The sequence below is a fragment of the Eucalyptus grandis genome, chromosome 6, assembly GCF_016545825.1.
Source record: "Eucalyptus grandis isolate ANBG69807.140 chromosome 6, ASM1654582v1, whole genome shotgun sequence".
Classification (NCBI taxonomy): domain Eukaryota; kingdom Viridiplantae; phylum Streptophyta; class Magnoliopsida; order Myrtales; family Myrtaceae; genus Eucalyptus; species Eucalyptus grandis.
Window position 1 is genome coordinate 54,605,854 of NC_052617.1, and position 18,100 is coordinate 54,623,953.

The 18,100-nt window shown below is 38.9% G+C and overlaps 3 protein-coding genes across 3 annotated transcripts; all 3 read right to left on the reverse strand.

The window, feature by feature from the left end:
- Positions 1 to 7,387: 7,387 nt before the first annotated feature.
- LOC104452307 (beta-amyrin synthase) lies at positions 7,388 to 13,592 on the reverse strand. The gene is given in 16 exon segments (XM_039314702.1): positions 7,388 to 7,761; positions 8,088 to 8,169; positions 8,283 to 8,363; positions 8,476 to 8,653; positions 8,735 to 8,925; positions 9,039 to 9,095; positions 9,308 to 9,406; positions 9,502 to 9,624; positions 9,730 to 9,849; positions 10,024 to 10,137; positions 10,241 to 10,429; positions 10,525 to 10,598; positions 10,983 to 11,094; positions 11,267 to 11,338; positions 12,222 to 12,636; positions 13,417 to 13,592. Coding segments are annotated over 16 exon segments (2,196 nt in total). The 3' UTR covers positions 7,388 to 7,648.
- LOC104452308 (probable disease resistance protein At1g63360) lies at positions 11,094 to 16,458 on the reverse strand. The gene is made up of 2 exons (XM_039315530.1): positions 12,222 to 16,458; positions 11,094 to 11,351 (listed from the first exon to the last, which is right to left on the reverse strand). The coding sequence occupies exon 1, from the start codon at positions 14,700 to 14,702 to the stop codon at positions 13,617 to 13,619; it is 1,086 nt and encodes a 361-aa protein (XP_039171464.1). The 5' UTR covers positions 14,703 to 16,458; the 3' UTR covers positions 11,094 to 11,351; positions 12,222 to 13,616.
- Positions 14,989 to 15,834, reverse strand: LOC104429794 (probable disease resistance protein At5g43730). Its single transcript, XM_039314704.1, has one exon. It carries the CDS (start codon positions 15,832 to 15,834, stop codon positions 14,989 to 14,991), a length of 846 nt encoding a protein of 281 aa, XP_039170638.1.
- Positions 16,459 to 18,100: the final 1,642 nt, after the last annotated feature.

Here is an 18,100-nt window from a genome sequence, read left to right on the forward strand (position 1 = left end):
CATTTTCCAATAGACAATCCCTCTTTAAATCCCCCAAGATGGACTCTCCCTTGTCCCACATACAGTATTTATCATCAGTGGCTCCTAGCAAGCCTTCTCCAAATTAGAGTTCAATGAGATCATATGTTATTATGGGGTAATCCTCATTAAAGAGACAACAGTAAAGGAAGCAAGCTTGAAGTGTAGAGTTATTTAAGCTATTATAATTGAACTCTAGTATGTGGTACACTTCCTCCACCATACTTGACAGGTTGTGTGAATTGTTTCTTAGCATTGTTAGAACATGCCTCTACTCATGAGGATTGTCTTTTGGCCGTGGCTTGCCCGACAATAATAAGGGTGAATGGTAACCCTTTGCACTCTTCGACAATCTCCTTTGTGAGATCTCAAATTTCTTGATGGCAATTTACAAGCGATTTGCTGGCATTCTTCTCGAGTAATTTTAGAGTTTCTTCAGGTGTCAAGCATTGTACTTCTAAGGTTTTGTGGGCTCCCATTTGGTTACATGCATGCTTCAATTGAGTTGTGAACACTACTTTGGATCCGTTCTTTGGACCAAGATGAGGAACTTTGATTTTTGAAAAGTTCCAGCCTTCACCATATATAATCAATCAAAAACACAAACTTCACTGTGGTCAAAACATGACACCAATGATGGACCCTCTCATCCTGGGACCAGTGATCCCAGCTCTCATCTTGAATGTGCAGCCTCTTTCTCATGGTGTCTTGAATACTTTCTTCTTTCACTTGTCTAGACACCACCACCCAAAGGACAACTTTGAATCCATGATTTGCGCAGGAAAGCTCCTTGTTGATTCTTTTTCATGAGAGTGGTCCTTCCCATACTTCATGTTCCATAAAACCCAATCACTCTTTTTTTTTCATCCATGAGCCATTTCCACACTTTATTAAACTTGGAAATGTCAAACCCCATGGTCTCGCCCATAGGCATCTTGAGTACTAGAGGAGGAGGGAGTAGTAATGTGAAATCGTTGAATTCTCCTTTCTTCTGTTTGAGCATTTGATCGACTCTTTTTCCCAATTTATAGCTCAACCGATAGTTTTGTGGATGGCAATGATTGAGACATTTGATTTGGTCATGCTTCCCGACTTTCTAAAGAACTTGGTCTACTCCAACTTCAAATTCTTGCACCTTGCCTAACTAGTTCAACACTTGTTTCGTGCACTGTCCACCTCCTCTTTCTTCACTTTCCACCTTCACCTTTACATCTCCACGCTTGGCCTTCAAGTCTTTTGGTTTTGTTCCACAATAGGGTGACATTATTATTCAGATTACAAATGTATCTCAAAGGTTTGCTTGCCAAGCCCCGTAACATTTTGACGAGTTCTAAAAGAGGACTTGCGAATCCATGGATTCTTTCCAAGATAAGAGGTGGAAAAAATGGATTGTTTAGATGGTTGGGAAGTGGGCTAATGGGTGGAGTTTGATAATAGAGAGCCACCTTGTAGGAGATGCCTTTACAAACTTTTACCAAAGGAATGCCCACAACGATATAATGATACAAGCCTAATGGCAAAATAAGTAGGTATAATCAATTCTACCGTTAGTAGGTCCCTTACAGGTGACTGGTTTTATGACATTTCTTCTTGTGATTTTTAGCTGTCGATGCCAATTTTTTTTTTTTTTTGTTCGAACCCCTTCATTTTAAATTTAGCAACACCTATTTGCGTATATAAAATCAGTGGGTTGAAATTATCTAGCGATACTCAGAATAGTCTTTGTTACATTTAAATCTTTTGCTATCAACTCATGGGACCATATGCAAAAGTCTTTGTCACATTTAAATCTTTTGCTAATAACTTTAAATTACTACCTTGTATAGTAAAATGAAGGTTCCTCCTCCACCACCACTATAGTTTGTCTAGATGTATATTGCTTACTCCGAGGTGGTTTGAGATCCTCTAGTTATGGGTTTGAATCTCCTAATTGTTCATTGGCCTTAAGGTGCCTTGGTTCTCCAGGAACATTGGTTTATTCATGCCTTGGTACAGGATATCCCCAACTTTCCTGCCGCTAATACTGTGGTGGGATGGTAATGACATGCTTTCTCAAAATGAGCAATAGCTTTAATTCAAACTGAACATTCTGTCATGGGTATGGAACTCCTATGATAACGTCTAAGAGGGTCATTTACACTAGTTGCCCTTTTCCACCCTTTTAAGTCAAATAATTTGTAGCATATTTCTTGATTCTAGAAATGACAATAATCCACATGACATTGAAATTAGCAACTTTTTCAAGTAGTGAAAAGATGTTAATAGCGAGTGTCAATCTTTTTCCCGGCTTGCTTACGCTAGTTGCTCCTTTCCATCCTTTAAATCAAATAATCTGTCGCATATTTCTTGATTCTAGAAATGATAATAATCCACATGACATTGAAATTATCAACTTTTTCACGTAGTGAAGGGATGTTAATGGCGAGTGTCAACCTTAACTCTTCAATATGGCCTAATGTAAAGCTTTTTTTTATCAGTTATATTAGTAAGAGGCTAATATTAATTGTATAGACTGGTACATGCAGGTGTCACGTATCAACTGGACAGGGAGGATTTCATTTTCAAAGTTGGCATTCGATGGATCAGTTAAAGCCCCAACTGCTAAAGGCGAAGGCCGGTCCCCTTCGCTTTCATGGAGAAATGAAAGTGGACGGTGGGTGGGTCCATTTGAATTACCGTTGGAGTTCGAGCTTCGTGTCGGCAAGAGCATATTCACCGGCAATCACTAGCACAATCGTCGCTCGAAATGTGCGAGTCTGCAACGGGTCGAGTGCGTCCATCGTGCGGTGGTTGCTTGTGACTTCGACAGTGGCATCATTGTTAGGTTGCTTAGAAAAAAAGAGAGAGGGTGTTTTGCCTTCTTCATTTTTATTTCTTTTTATTCTGCTTAGGTGAGATAATTGAACCCTATTGCTTGGATAAGTTGTCCATGATTCTATCCTCACTTATTCGGTCTTGTCCCAATTCGAATATCTCTCCGAATTCATGATAGGATGGTCTTGTTAGGAGTTCAAATCCTAAGAACAAATATGGTGGCACAGATAAAAGATCAAATAAAAGATCAAATATATGCCGTCAAATCCAAAATATTTTGAATATAAAATATATAATATACTTATGCATTCAATATGAATATAAAGTTCTGTAATGACTCAACCTAACATATCCCAATTTTAGTACACATAAACACAAATATCCAACTCTTGACTACTAGATGGGTTTAATTTTTAGTGGTTATTATTTACACTCTATACTTGTACTTGATCGAACTTCCTTTGAAACTTACAGCATTTTCATTGTAGTAATGACTATCACACGACTAATCTACTACAGGTTTTTTTTTTTTTTTTTTGGCACTGCCTGTTATAGTGTTGGCTTGTAGTAATAGCTATTACAGCATGACCATATATTCATTTTGTTTTAATTTTCTTTTTTAATAAGCAAGACAAATCTTAGTATGTCATGGGTTTGAAAAGTTTATACAACTAGATATTGTCAAATCCAAAAATGAATATTTCAACAAAGGTATAAACTTTTATAATGACGCTATAATACATGGCGTAATTCAAATTTAACGTGAAAATATGAATTGTCGGCCTTTCATTGGATGTCTCACTTTAAATTTAGTTTGTTTGCACGGTATGACAAAACAAGTGTTAAGAATCTTCAGCTTGGATACGTGGCACTGTCTCGACCTTGCATATAATCCTTGTAAAATATCATCATGAACCGGTTGGGAGGTAGTTGATCCCGGCAATCTTCTTCCAAAGAAGAGATTAACGATTGTTGTTGGATGTGAATCCATTGGTCCTCCCTCCTCGATCTACTTTCCTTTGCTGTCCCTTCCACAATTTGATATAGTAGGCAAGCACGCTAGAGGCGCCGCGAGACATCGACCATGTCCCTAGACATCTCCACTGAGTTTTTCTCAAATTATACACTCATGTTTCCAAAAAAATTTCATTTTTGCCGCCAAAATTTTAGAGCAGTATCTGTAGAACCCAGTGCTCGTTTCTTTTTGAACCCCTACATTTAGGAATCGCAACAGACAATGTATAATCATGAAAGGATACTTCCTAGACAAACAAAATTTCTAATCACTATTACACTTATCAACCTCGCTAGCTCTATAATAATGGCTTGAATCAATAAAATTCATATGATTGTTTGTTAAGTTTGCCCTCCTGTAAAAGAAAAAAAAACTAGATCCTTCCTTACCTGACTCACGCGGACCGCGTCTTTAAAAAGAATATTTGAAATAACTGCACGCAGTGATAATTATTTAATAGCAAGTGTTTACTTAAGATTCACTCAATGAAGCTCCTCTCGCAATGCGGGACTTATTGGGGTTTTACGGATCATGTTCTGTCGTGTTGCTAGTAGAGAATTAATCATATCCACAAAGATGAATGTAAAGAAAAGAAGAAAGATTAATAGACTTTCTCATTCGCACGAACAATGAACATGATTGGTGATGTGGTCACAAGTTATGAGATAGAATTAGGAAAATGACTCAAATTGTCCCTGCATTTAGATCTAGTATGCAATGTGATCCCTATTTTTTAAATTGTTCAATGTAGTCTCTGAATTTTAATTTGTTCACCGTGGTTTCTAAATTTTAGTTTAACATGCAGTATTATCCTTAAACTTTTAATTTGTTTAATATGGTCTTAAATTTTTAATAAATATTAAATTTAGTCTTTAAACTATATGATTGTCCTTGAACTTGAATTAATGGAGAGCTTTTGCACCTCAAAAGTTGCAAAGTTATTTCTAGGCAAAAGAATGCCCAAAGTGTCAAAACTTACGAAAGTGGCATTTAAGTGTCACTTTTTATGAAAAAATGGAGACACTTGAGTGCCACATTCGGTGAACTTCACTAGAAATTCTACGTGGCATTTTTTATTTATTAATTTTCTCGCTTATGTGGCTTGTTGGAAGGCTGGTTCAGCAAAACACATATAAAAACGACGTCGTTTTGGAATAATTTGAATTTGAATATAAAAATTAATTAAATTAAATTTAAAACATAATAATAATAATAATAATAATAATAATAATAATAATAATAATAATAATAATAATAATAATAATAATAATAATAATGGGCACGTAGGCCCTTGCCGCATCGACTAGGGCCTACGACCCTCGACTAAGGCTTGACGGCCCTAGTGACCCTCCCCACCTTCTAATGACGGTGGGGAGGTGGCGTGGCGGCGATGACTAAGCCCTCAATTGCCGGCTGCCTTCCTCCTCATTCTCTACATTAAAAAAAAAAAAAAATTTATTATTATTATTTTGTTTTAAATTTAATTTAATTAATTTTTATATTAATTATTTACTACGTCGGCATCAAAACGACGTCGTTTTAGCACTTGTTTAGCCACATCAGCGTGCAAAACGACGTTGTTTTGCATTAAATTCACCGGAAAATTGCCACGCCAGTATTTTAGTTAGATATTCTTTTCGTTGGCACTTAATTAATTCATTTTGTTCTGATTTGACACTTAAGTGTCACTTTTGTAAGTTTTAACACTTAAATGTCCATTTGTATCAAGTTGTGGCACTCTTGGTGTCCGTGTGTCGTTATTTCTGCAAAAGTACAATGAGATACTCAGTATCTAAGAGGCACAAGCCTTGATGTGCATAAACACCAACTGCAAATTTTCCTTGCAGCTCTTGGACGATAATGTTCTCCAACCTTATAAAAAACAATTTTGTCATTCAGGCCGTAAGAATTGTGGTCACCTAAGATGGTGCTTTTTATGGATCAAGTAACTGACGAATCCCAATACTGAAATTCTGCATTTTCTTTTAATTAGAACAGCAATGGATTATGGAGTGGTTGGATTTTAGGTAGAGATTCAAGGCCAGATCTTAAAAGGAAAAATGAAATAAAGCTAGAACCACCTTTGGACTTCGGTTGTGTTTTGAGCTAAATGATGTAGAGCCAGGACCCATTGGAATAAGATCTGATAGGATTGTCAGATAAAAACATGAAATAACAGAATCAGAAGCTTCTGTCCGTAGTCCTCCTCTCATTCATTTGACTCATAATTCCTAACAATAAGCGGTTCCAAGTTTCATACAAATTCCATTTGGAACTTAGAACCTACCTATTAAAATAAGTTCCTCATTTTTTGGAACTTGGAATTCCAAAATTAGTTCCAAGATCTACCAAATTCCACCTGTATTATTAATTGAATTATTACCTTATCCACTGAGCATAACTTATATTTAGACACACAAAGAATATGAAACATTAATAAAGAAAAAGTTTTAGTTATAAAATGGAAACTTAGACTAGTAGTTCTAAATTATACACTCATCATCGGACATAATCATGCGAAGATATAAATAAAGAAAAACATAAAACTTGTTCCAAGTTCTAGGTTCTACCTAAGCATCAAAATAGGTTTCTTAATCCTAGAACCTGGAACCTGGGTCCCCACCCATCTGGTTCTTCGGTTCTAGGTTCTAACCTAGAATGATATATATGGACCAGAAGTTAGCAATAAGTTTCATATTGGATGTATAAAAAATGTAGTCCACCTTATTGATATGAAAGACAACAATCCGGCGGGAGCATCGCTTACAATTTGAATCATGGGAGCCTTCAGGACAAAACAAACTTTGGAAAATTACAATCTATCCAATCCATGAATCTTTACTATGTAAATTATCTCCTTTAATTCTTCATGACTCCTGTCTTTATATTTGTCTTGTCTTAGGTAAAACTTTGGTCTCTACATGCCTGTAATTAAGAAAGCAATGCAAGGACTGGAACAATCAATTTGCCAAGAACAGCAGTCATCAGTTTCTGTTTTTTTCCCAGAAGAATTCTTAAATTTCCCAGCAGGTTAGCAGCACAAAACAATACTTGACTCAAGCCTGTAAAGACCTTCCCTGATTTAAGTAGGATCCTCATTTAAATAACATAAGTTATTCATACTTTCACTGCTTGCGAGCAAGCAGTTGGATTCCACAGACATTACTGGAAAGTTCCAATTCTAAGCTCTGGCATAGATCTTATCAATGAAATTTATTACTCAAAATACCAATTTTAATTTACAAGGGAAACGGTGGAAATATTCTTAAACCGAGGAGGACCTTTCTTGTTTTGAAGCCAGTCCAACAAAAATGCCAATCGAATACGAGAGTAAATCGCAATGATTGATTAATGGATTAGATGAACTGTCTTGTCTCGTGTATCATCGAGAGGGCAAAGAAAAAGTAGTAGATCAGTAGAGAACGGCAATAGAATAAATATGAACGAATATCCTTGAATCTTGTATCAGTCCCAATTTTGAAAGATGGGAAAATGACAGACCATTTTGACTCAACACCAGAAGAAAGGGAATTCAAAAACTGATATGAATGCTCCATTGCTTTCAGCCACATCGTATCTGATCATTTCCATTTATTTCAACAATAGTTTGGATTCTATTACAATGAATATGGATACACCATAGTCTTAGCTTGGATCCTCAATCCTAGGACCACAAATCCTTCGGATCTACATCTATCATACAACAAAAACCACATATATGGGTCTTGATTACTTTTGTGCTTATAAAATTTACGTTTTCTCTGTAAGTTGTAATGATATGCCCTGTTTCTTCAAAGGCCTTTAGACGGTAAAGCAACCCGCCGACAATACTCTGCAAGAGCCCACAATGGGAATATGTTCCTGTAAGCGGCATAGTGTAACATGCAATTCCTGAAGAAAACCCCAGTGATTTCCTGCAACACAAAACTATTAACTATTAAGAATAAGGGCAGGCAAAGTTCATGCTTAGATTATGTTGTTTTGTTGTAAGGCAATTCTCATCGATCAAGTTCTCTCTCTAACTAAGGTTTTTTTTATTTGCACTTGTTCCTGATGATGTTTTGAGTAATTAAAGAAAACTGCTTGTGAGATAATACACGGGGACAATAATCATCTCTAGGCTCTACTAGTTGTATGGATTAGTACTCAGGAAATTCTTTCCAAGGATATCGGTGGGGCGCAGTCTCTTATTCCCTGAGATATTAACCTATATGAGATCAAGTGATAGAAAGGTACAAACCTGTTGGGGATAATCTCTGTCTTCCATTTGTGAATTGATTAGCAGCCTCGCAGCCCGGTGCAGGGGAGTTAGATCCCTCCGCCTGATAGCAGATGAAATATCAAAGTCAGAAACTTCACATAGAATATTGATTTTTACTATCGCCAAAGTACGGTTAATACGATTGAGACCCAGACGAAAATATCATTCACTGACCTGCCCCGCGTGAATCAGACCCATCATAGCCCAAGCGGTGTGCACCAGATTTGATCTCTTTTCTTCAAGTGGTATGTATTCCTACATCGACCGATCTGGCATTAGAAAATTCAAAATTTTCATGCTCCCAGAAAAGCATGCAACTAAAACAACTAAAGCCGAACATACTGTTGAAGGTCCCTCTCTAAATTACCTTCCTCGGGCAAGAAAGATTGCTCTCTCCTCACCTGCCATTCTGCAACTGTGTTCGTAGAAGAAAGGTGACTCCATTGCGCATAGCTGCACAATTGATATATGTCTTGCCAGCAGCTGCTAGTCCTCCAAGCGCAAACCATGAGCCGTATATAAAACAAACTCCCCAGCACCCGTACCTGCAAGGATTGCTCAATTAGCTAGTTGTTTCCTTGACTTATCCCAATTCTTCACAACTACCCAATGGAAAAGGAACAAACCATGACCCGTCTGGCTTTTGCATGCTCTCCAGATACTGTACAGCATTTGATATAAAATCCACTATCTCCTCCTTTTTGTGACGAGGATACAAGTTCCTGAACAAAACCAAAGCTTGGATAGCTGATGATGTGCATTCAACATATTCATGCTCAATGACGACGTCCTCTAAGAACTCTGTCGGATTTAGAAACTGCAAGTGACAAATGATGAGAAAGAATGCCCTGATTTAGTAATTTATGAACAAAGAAACATGTCTTAGTTAGTGAGGACCACCAAGGAATTCCTACAAATTTAGTAACTTACTTCTAGCCAATCCTGCGCTCCTGCAGGCTCCCATGCTGCCAATCTGCCATTTTTACTCTGGAACAAGTGACATCCATGGTTGATGTGACCATATTACAATTTATTATCACACTTCGACATATGAAAAAAGTTATGAAACTCTAAGAAAACTTAAATAGCAATGTGATTTTGGAATGCATAGAGCAAACAAAGTTTAGCCTATATTTCTTGTCGAGATCAAAAAATTTCTCAAAGTCTTGCTCAAGAAAGAAAAACGATGATATACTCACTTGTTGAGAGAGTAAGATGTTGACAGCATCATACAATCTCCCTGGCTCCATCTTGTCACCCACAATTTCAGGTGGCGTCATTGAAAAAAGCAAGCAACACTGAATATACAGCATAACAGATTCAGTGAAAAACCGGGCAATATAGGATTGGATTGAACCTGCGGATGCAGTGAAGGTATCCACAGCAGTATTACCTTCAGAGCTTCTGCAGTGCAATCAGATACTTGCCAACCGTGATCTTGATCCGATAATGTCCAAGATCCTTTAGAAATACGATGGTACATGTATTTGAAGTCAACAGAAGGATTCTCCTTGACCTGAAGTGTTTTAAACGGATCTATGCAGTTCAGCTTATGCGAGGAAGTGAAAGAAAGTAGAATGTTTGGAGTCAAGCAGAAGCTCATATGAATCAAAGATCAAACCTGAGATTTTTTAATGAAGTCATGTCCTCTAGCTAATACGGGCGCTATCTCCTCAGTCATGTTACTGGCAAGCAAAGCTTGGATGGTGACGCCTGCATCCCACTCTTGGCTACCAAAACTCTGCATACAAACTAGCCAACTGCCAAACTAAGCTTTCCTCTAGATGATATCACTTTACTTAATCAATCTTCTCATTGTAATAAGAAGACTTCCATCTTTCAAATTTGCAGCATAAATATCTATCTGTACAATTTAAGCCCAATTCTATTATAGCTCAGTGACACTATTACTAACCTGCATCTTCATTCCATCTTCAGCAACCCAAAGGTAATCTGGTATCCTAGCAAGATGCTTCTTGAAATAGTCACTGTCTGGGTCCTCTACCCAGCAAGCAAGCATGCATAACACCTGTCCGAGTCCAAAGCAAAAGAAATACTCAGTGATGTTTTCCCATGATGTGTGAATATTGAGTTATCTCTCTCTCTTTCCTCCTTAAATCTATACTCATTACCTTTTCCACACATCCAATAGTGATATATCGACTGTTCTCATCTTCATAGTGGATGTGCTTCATCGTCACCTGAAGAGCCTTCTCTCTAAGTTTATTAAACGGCCAACAGTTGAGAAAAGGCTCTGTAAATATGTGAAGACTATCCCAGATCAGATCTTGTACTAAGTGATGGGGATAGTAGAGATCCTCCTGCAACAACAACTTGAATCACTTTATTAAAAATTTGCTGACTCACAAACTATCTGATTCTGGATCGATATTTTGGACCCGGTAATGATACTTGCCTTGGCACAAAGATGGTGGACTTTTCTCCAGCAAATCGTGTCATAGGGTTGAGTATGAAGTTCTTCTCTCTCAACTGTGGAACAAGAGGCATGATTGGACCGATGAATTTTTCCCATACAAATATGACATGGGCATGTGAGTCATCCAATAGTAGCAATACATCTTAGCTACATTATGCAAAATGGTATAATTCAGACAACATCTCCATGAAACTAAGGAGAAACGCAATTAACAAAACAGAAGTTCAAACTTTCTATCTTTTAATGGGCATTCTGGGAGGGTGGCCATTTTAAAAACAAGCCCACGCCATATTCTTGTTGGTGCAGCAAAAATGTCATATTGTTTCAATTTGAAAACTATCCAAACACCTTCGTCTTAATACCTGCGCAAAATTAAATATACAGGACCACTATAGAATACCATCAAGGACAAGATTAAGATATCTGCAAAAACAAACCAGGATGAATGGGGACGAATGAAGGTAAGATCCAGAACTCACGATTCACATCCACGGCGGCAAAGCTGGAGTTTCTGTCACTCCTAGTTTGGTCAGTGGAATACCTTTGGCAATGTTAACATGTTGACAGAGCACGCTGCAAACTATCATTCAAGGCCAATCCCAGACACGGAAGTTCCTCATCTCTGAAGGTCAGTAGAGTGTGCACAATTAGGGGTATGACATCTGACTGCAAAAGGTTGGATGATTATTTTTTGTTGAAGTTCTTATGCTGTGTAATTCACCAGAAGCACAACACGCTCTTGATAAGAACGACAGCAATCAACAAGGTCAACAATTACTTCTTCCTTCAAAGCCTGCCACCATGTCCTCCATTATAAGATTCAAAATGTAATGTCAAAATCCAACTCAATCTGCACTGAAGATTGCAAGCTACATAACTGAAAAGGTATCTTCCCAAGGGCAAAAATCAAGTCTGCAAGCAAAAAGGAGAAACAGACACATGCATGGACAGCATAGCCCATCTTATGAGCCTATTCATGGGTACAGTGTGCAGAAGATAATTGTCGTATTTTTCTAATTTGAAATATGCAAAGCCTTCCCACCAAAAAGAGATTCCTGTAAATCAAAGAAAACCCAACCAACTTCAAACATTCAAAACTAAGTCATACCGCCACACCAATGCTTATAAAAAATCACAATTCTGCCCATTCGGGGTTTCTATCAAGACACATAATTCAGTATACCAACAAGCCATCTCAATCGTCACTGTTTCAATAAAATCAACTTTCCCCTTACAAAGACAGTTTCAAGAAGCCGCAAATTGCTTAGGATACAGCTAACGATTAGTGGGGCTAAGCTATTAATACCCAAATCAATAGATCATTCGTCGTCCTTGCGGCATAATCTACTGTATCCATAGCCACTTACTTCAGGTTATCTTGCAAGAATTCTTGAGAGATCGACTGAACCAAGATGTCAAAAAATATGAATTCAAAGTCCATAAAATTCAAGCAACCTCACTCCCCAGCTAAAGTTAAAGGACACCTAAAATTCCAGACAGAAAGCCCACCACGATTCCTCCAACATAGACAAATATAGCGACTGATTAGCTGGGTTCTCACCTTTTTAATTTGCCTCCTACGAAAACCCCTGCAATTCGGAGATAAAGAAACCCGCTACCAATATTGATCAAGAGGAGATATTAAATCTGGCCACTTCGGCAAATGTAATTCTTACCATTAGGATCAGCCTCCGCCTGGACCACCCATCCGCAAAAACTGAGTCAAGGCTTCGACCTTCAAAGTTGTTCCACCAAGAACAACTGAGCTTATCACGGAAATTGTTGACGCTACTGAACCTGCAGCCATACACGAAAGCAGCTACTCTAAACTCAACAGCAGATGACCAGAACCTGCTCAACCAGAGCAAGCTAATGTGGTCAAATCGGGCCGTGACATAAACATCGAGGTCGCCTGCCTTGGGGGACCCCAGCCCAGGTCCGGGGCCCCTAGGGGAATGGCAGCTAGAGGTGCCGCAAGGCATCAACCATGTCAGGGCGCGGTGGCTGACGCATAGGTTAGTGGTGGTGGCTGCCGCACGTCTAGCGGGCAACCGCATCGAGAGCTCAATGGCATTGGAGGAGACGCCAAAGCTTGCAAGAGAAAACTAGTTGTACACCTGTAGTGCATGCTTGAAAACTAGTTTACTTGAAGAAAATAAGAAGGGCGACGTAATCTTCTTGTCCGTAAAATAAGCAAATCAAAGTCTCGGCTCAATTTATCACATTATCTTGGTAAGGTTTGGGCTTTCGAGTGGAAATTGTTTGAATTCATTCCCTTAAATCGAAACAAATGGATGGAGAAATGATGAAGACTCATGTTAAAGTTAAGAAAAGGATGCAATCTTATCCCCAAGTTGTTTGAGAGTTTTTATCTATTTGGCCATCATAGCGATGAGATAAACGTAAAGACCATTCCTCGCAAAATTAATACGAAAAGGATGGGTAGATATTCCACCCTGCACAATCAAATCGGTGTCTCAATCTATTTCAATCTTCAACCATAGGTAAATGTTAAATTCAGTATGCATCAACGGTTGAAAGAGGCTGAAACCCGCGCGAAAAACGTCGCAGCAGGGAACGCTCAGCCCAAAAGTAGACAAAAGTTATTTATCTAGCTAAAGTAATTTTCACGTTGCTAGAAAGCTTTACTTTAAGTTTTCAAGGAGCAGACGTGCATGGGGGCGGGGGAGCGAAGGAGGGAAGAATTTGGCGGAAGTCGATAACTCTAAACATTTATTTATATATAAACGCACACAAACGAAGTACAAATTAGAAGCTATGAAAAGATAGATAGAGATACTTTGCTAGAGAAAGACAAACGAAACTTCTTCTTTTAAATAATATTTTACACTTATTATCAGCCTCACTTACTCGGCTCGCGAGGGTAGGAGTCCAGTCTTGGCCTCGTAAAAGTGGCGATCTTTCATTTCACCTGAGTGCCTCTCCAAATGCCATTTCTTCTCCGGGACACTCATCATGCGGCCTCTGGGAAGTGAGTCAGGCGGCTGGGTCCCACTCAAACTCAGCCCTCCAATGTTCGTCCCCATTGATCGAGAAGAAAAGACCTCACTTCACTCACTCGGCCCACTGGGTCGGAATCCAATCGTGGAATACCAATTAGGCCTATCATTCATTTTACGCACCGCCTCTCCAAATGTCATTTCTTCTTCTACGGATCCCTCATCCCGCCACTGGAAAGTGACCCTCGCCGTGGGGTCCCACTCAAACTCGGCCCACCACTGTATGTCCCCGTAAATCGAGAAGCTTCCCCTTGCGTTGCTCGAGTCCCACGGCAACTTTTTGAGACTAGGGCAATCGTATATCTTGATGTTTAACCCTTGAGCGAAAAATAGTGTGTGGTCACAAATACTCCTTAGTTTTGGAAGAAAGCCGATATTTAGGAATTCGAGATGTGAGAATAGTCCCGAAGCAGCTAATTCCTCTCCTGCAATTTCATCCCCAATTATTTTCTTTATCGAATAGCAACGCCAAACCATCAATATCTGGAGTTTCGGCGCGTGCACGAGCCAAGACAAGTCTGAAAATCCGCACCCTTCAACTAAAACTTCAACGAGACTAGGGAAGCAAGAGTAGTTGGGCACCTGTCCCGTCCCTTGAGTAATCTCCATCTTCACGAGCATACGACATCCTTGTAGATGAAGCACCTCTAAATGCAAGAAATTGACCCTCCCTTTTAATGAGTGACTTATTGGGATGCACGTCAAGTTCTTACAATCCATGATCTTCACTCTTCTTATGCATCTCTGTAAGGATTGGAATATTTTTAGTGCAGAGGAAGATTTGTGCACTACGATAGATAAGTCGATCAGCTCTTGCATGCCCCCAAGTTCCTCTACCACCTCTTCTTCCTTCTCTAGACCCGATTCCCACGTGCTGAACACATTCAATGGTAAGCTTGCGATTACCCCCGTCGGAATCAAGACATTATTGCTTATACCATTTAGTAGCAACCACTGTAAGCGAGTCAAGTTCTTGATTTCCTTGGGCAACTCACTGATACAAGTGTTCGATATGTTCAAGTACCGTAAATTAATCAGATCACAAATCTCTTCAGGGAATAATTCTATATTTCTATTGCCGGATAGGTCCAGCACCTTCAAACAGGCCATCATTGACTCAAAAAATCCTCTTGACATGAACCTACATTAGTTTCCCTTACAAACAAAGTTTCGAGTTGGGAACACATAGGTGGTGCTTGGTTGATATTTCCAATCAATCCTCCCCATAGAGATACTTTTTCCGCTTTCCCCCATTTAGACATCATCTCCATGGACATGTCTTCTTCGTTCTCTATCACTAACAACTTGTTCTCCTTTTGCCCGTGGTCATGAGCGATCCAAGTTGCCATGTCGTGGATGATGTCATGCATCTTTACAGTTGGTTGTCTAGAATAAAGCCCACTTTCCAATAGACAAGCCCTCTTTAAATCCCCCAAGATAGATGCTCCTTGTCCCGCATACGGTATATATTATTAGTGTTTCCTAACAAGCCCTCTCCAATCCACAGTTCAATAAGCTCATCCGCTATTATGGGGTAATCCTCAGGGAAGCAACAGCAGTAAAGGAAGCAAGCCTGTCGAGTAGCATCATCTAAACTATCATAGCTAAATTTCAATATGTGAAATACTTTCTCCACCATACCTGCTAGCTCGTGTGGTTTGTCCCTCAATGTTGTTAGTGCATGCCTCCAGTCACGGGGATCGTCTTTACCGGCCATGGCTCGCCCGACAGTAATGAGGGCTAGTGGCAACCCTTTGCACTCTACGGCAATGTCCTTGGCGAGGTCTTGAATTTCTTGAGGACAATTTTCAAGCGATTTGCTGACGTTCTTCTTGAATAATGTCAGAGCTTCTTCGGGCATCAAGCTCTGTACTTCGCATGTTTCATCGGCTTCCATTTGGTTGCATACTTGCTTCAACCGAGTTGTGAATACTACTTTAGATCCATTCTTGAGACTAGCACGAGGAACTCCAATTTCGGAAAGGTCCAGCCTTTCCCAAACATCATCAATCAACAACGCAAACTTTTTCTTGGTCAACTTTTCCGACATATTAGAGACCCTGTCATTCTGAGACCATCCTTCCCATGACTCATCTTTAATGTTCAGCCCTTTTCTTATGGTGTCTCGAAAGTTATCTTCATTCACTTGCTTGGAAACCACTACCCAAATAACGACGTCGAATCCATGATTCGCACGCCGAAGTTCATTGTTGATCCTTTTCATGAGGGTGGTCTTTCCTATACCGCCTATTCCGTATAACCCAATCATTCCTTTTTGTTTTTCCTCCGTGAGCCATTTCCACACTTTTTAAGGGAAATATCAAGCCCCACAGTCTCGTCCATAGGCATCGCAGGTACAGGAGGACGAGGCAACGGTGACGTGAAATCGCTGAATTCTCCTTTCTTATGTTGGAGCTTTCCCGCTTCATTAAGCAACTGATCGACTCTTTTTCCCAATTTATAGCTTGACCAGCAGTTCCGTGGAAGACAATGAATGAGACATTTGATTCGGTCTCGTTCCCTGGCTTCTTGAAGAACTTGATCTACTCCACCTTTAAATTCTTGCACTTCGCCTAACCAGTTCTTCACTTGATTCGTGCGCCGCACACGTGCTTCTTCTTCTTCACGTTCCACCCTTTCCTTCACATCCTCGCTCATGGCCTCCAAGTCTCTAGTTTCTTTCTTCAACGCCTCCACATTATCTTTCAGATTACAAATGTAGCCCAAAGGTTTGCTGGCCAAGCCCCATAAGCTTTTGACGAGTTCTGAAAGAGGACTCGCGAAATCCATAGATTCTTTCGGGAGATGAGAGATCGAAAAAAGGAGTAATCCAGATGGATCGAGAGCAAGCGAACGGGTGGAGTTCGATAATAGAGGGTCATCTAGCGAGGGACGACTTTTACAGATTCAATGATAGAGGCCCTAATTAATGGCCCCACAACAGGACAATAATACAAGCAAAAGTACAAATCACAACTCAGGAGTTGAATTATTGCGCACGCGAACAAACAACTTTTTAGAAAGTTGGATTATGGAAATAAAGCACTCCTCGCAACCATAGATAGATATTTATATAAGCAAAAAGTACAAAACCCAACTCAGGGTCGAATTATTGCGCATACCGACAAATAACTTTTTAGAAAATTGGATTATGGAAATAAAGTGTAACTCATAACTTTTCCACAAAACAGTATGAGCATTCATGAGGCTTGAAATTTGAATATAACGCGTCTATCGTGCAAGATACCACTTATCCTTGCTTCTGACGAATTTTAGGATAATGTTAAAAAAACATGGTAATATTTTTAAATACATCAATTCATTGTTGATTAGGCAGACTGTTCATAATTTTATACAAGAAGGTTTTTCCTAGCACTGTTATGTAATTTTCGTAAAGGAGATTAATTATAGGGAGAAGAAAAAAAAAAATTTCAATGGGAATTGGCAACTTTAATTAGTAAAATCAATACCTGCGTAATAGTAAATTGTGACTTTGAAATAATCTTGCATTATTTTTACTTTTTTTCTTTTTTTTACAAATCAAAGACTGGACATTAAAATCCACGTGCATCGTGCATTTAATTATCCAAACATGCCCTCCTCCTTCTTGAGATAGTTAGTAGCTCCCCCGCATGTGAATGGTTTTACGCCCTCCCTTTCTTCTTGAGATTATTAGTTGCCGATGCTATTCGTTTTCTTTAATTTGGATCTGGCAACACCGATATGCATATATAAAATTAATGGGTTGCAATTATCTAGTGGTGCTCAGAAGATGGGGCAAAAAAGTAGACGATTAATCACTCATATCTAGTTAGAAATCTCATGTTTACAACATGGCGAAAAGTTAAGGATAGTGCAAGGCCAGAATCGTATGAAATAGAATTTGAAAATGAAAAAGATTAAGCTCACTCACGAAAACACATTCGTTTTTATCATTGAGTACAGGTATGGACATGAGTCCTGGGTCTCTAATTATCACTGTATTGGTAGCCATGAAAATTAGACAAATTTTTTTCACGCCATTCCCAATCCAATATTCTTAGGTAGTACTATGAGGTAACTGCATGTTATGCATTTACCCTCTAACCCTAGATGATCCACATCATTTTAATCCCAAATACTAAATCAGATCAAATCATATATTCTCACGAGACATGAGTGTAATCTTTCAAAACACAAGGTTCTCTCCATAGAGATTCCTCATGCGAAACGTGAGATGCGAACGTTCGTATATGCTTTTTCGTCAACGGTCATATCCATGAGTTATTCTAATTTTGGCCAACTTGTCACCCATATGCCACTATTCTATTACAAAAGAAAAACTGAGGACCAAGGATTGGCGAAACTCCATACGCATCAATATTATAATTATCAGTGTTATTATTATTTTACAATAAAAGAGAAAAGTCGAGTGTTACACTATTACGCTCTTAAGAAAACTTGATCCAATCGAATTCTCTATCAATAAAGGAAAAAACAGATTAGTATATAAACTAACTAAGAAGATTCCATGTAAATAGATTATTATATACTAA

Bases quoted from the DNA above. Each gene is read 5' to 3' on its own strand.
- LOC104452308 (XM_039315530.1), bottom strand. From the start codon at position 14,702: ATGTCAAGAGGATTTTTTGAGTCAATGATGGCCTGTTTGAAGGTGCTG.
- LOC104429794 (XM_039314704.1), bottom strand. From the start codon at position 15,834: ATGATTGGGTTATACGGAATAGGCGGTATAGGAAAGACCACCCTCATG.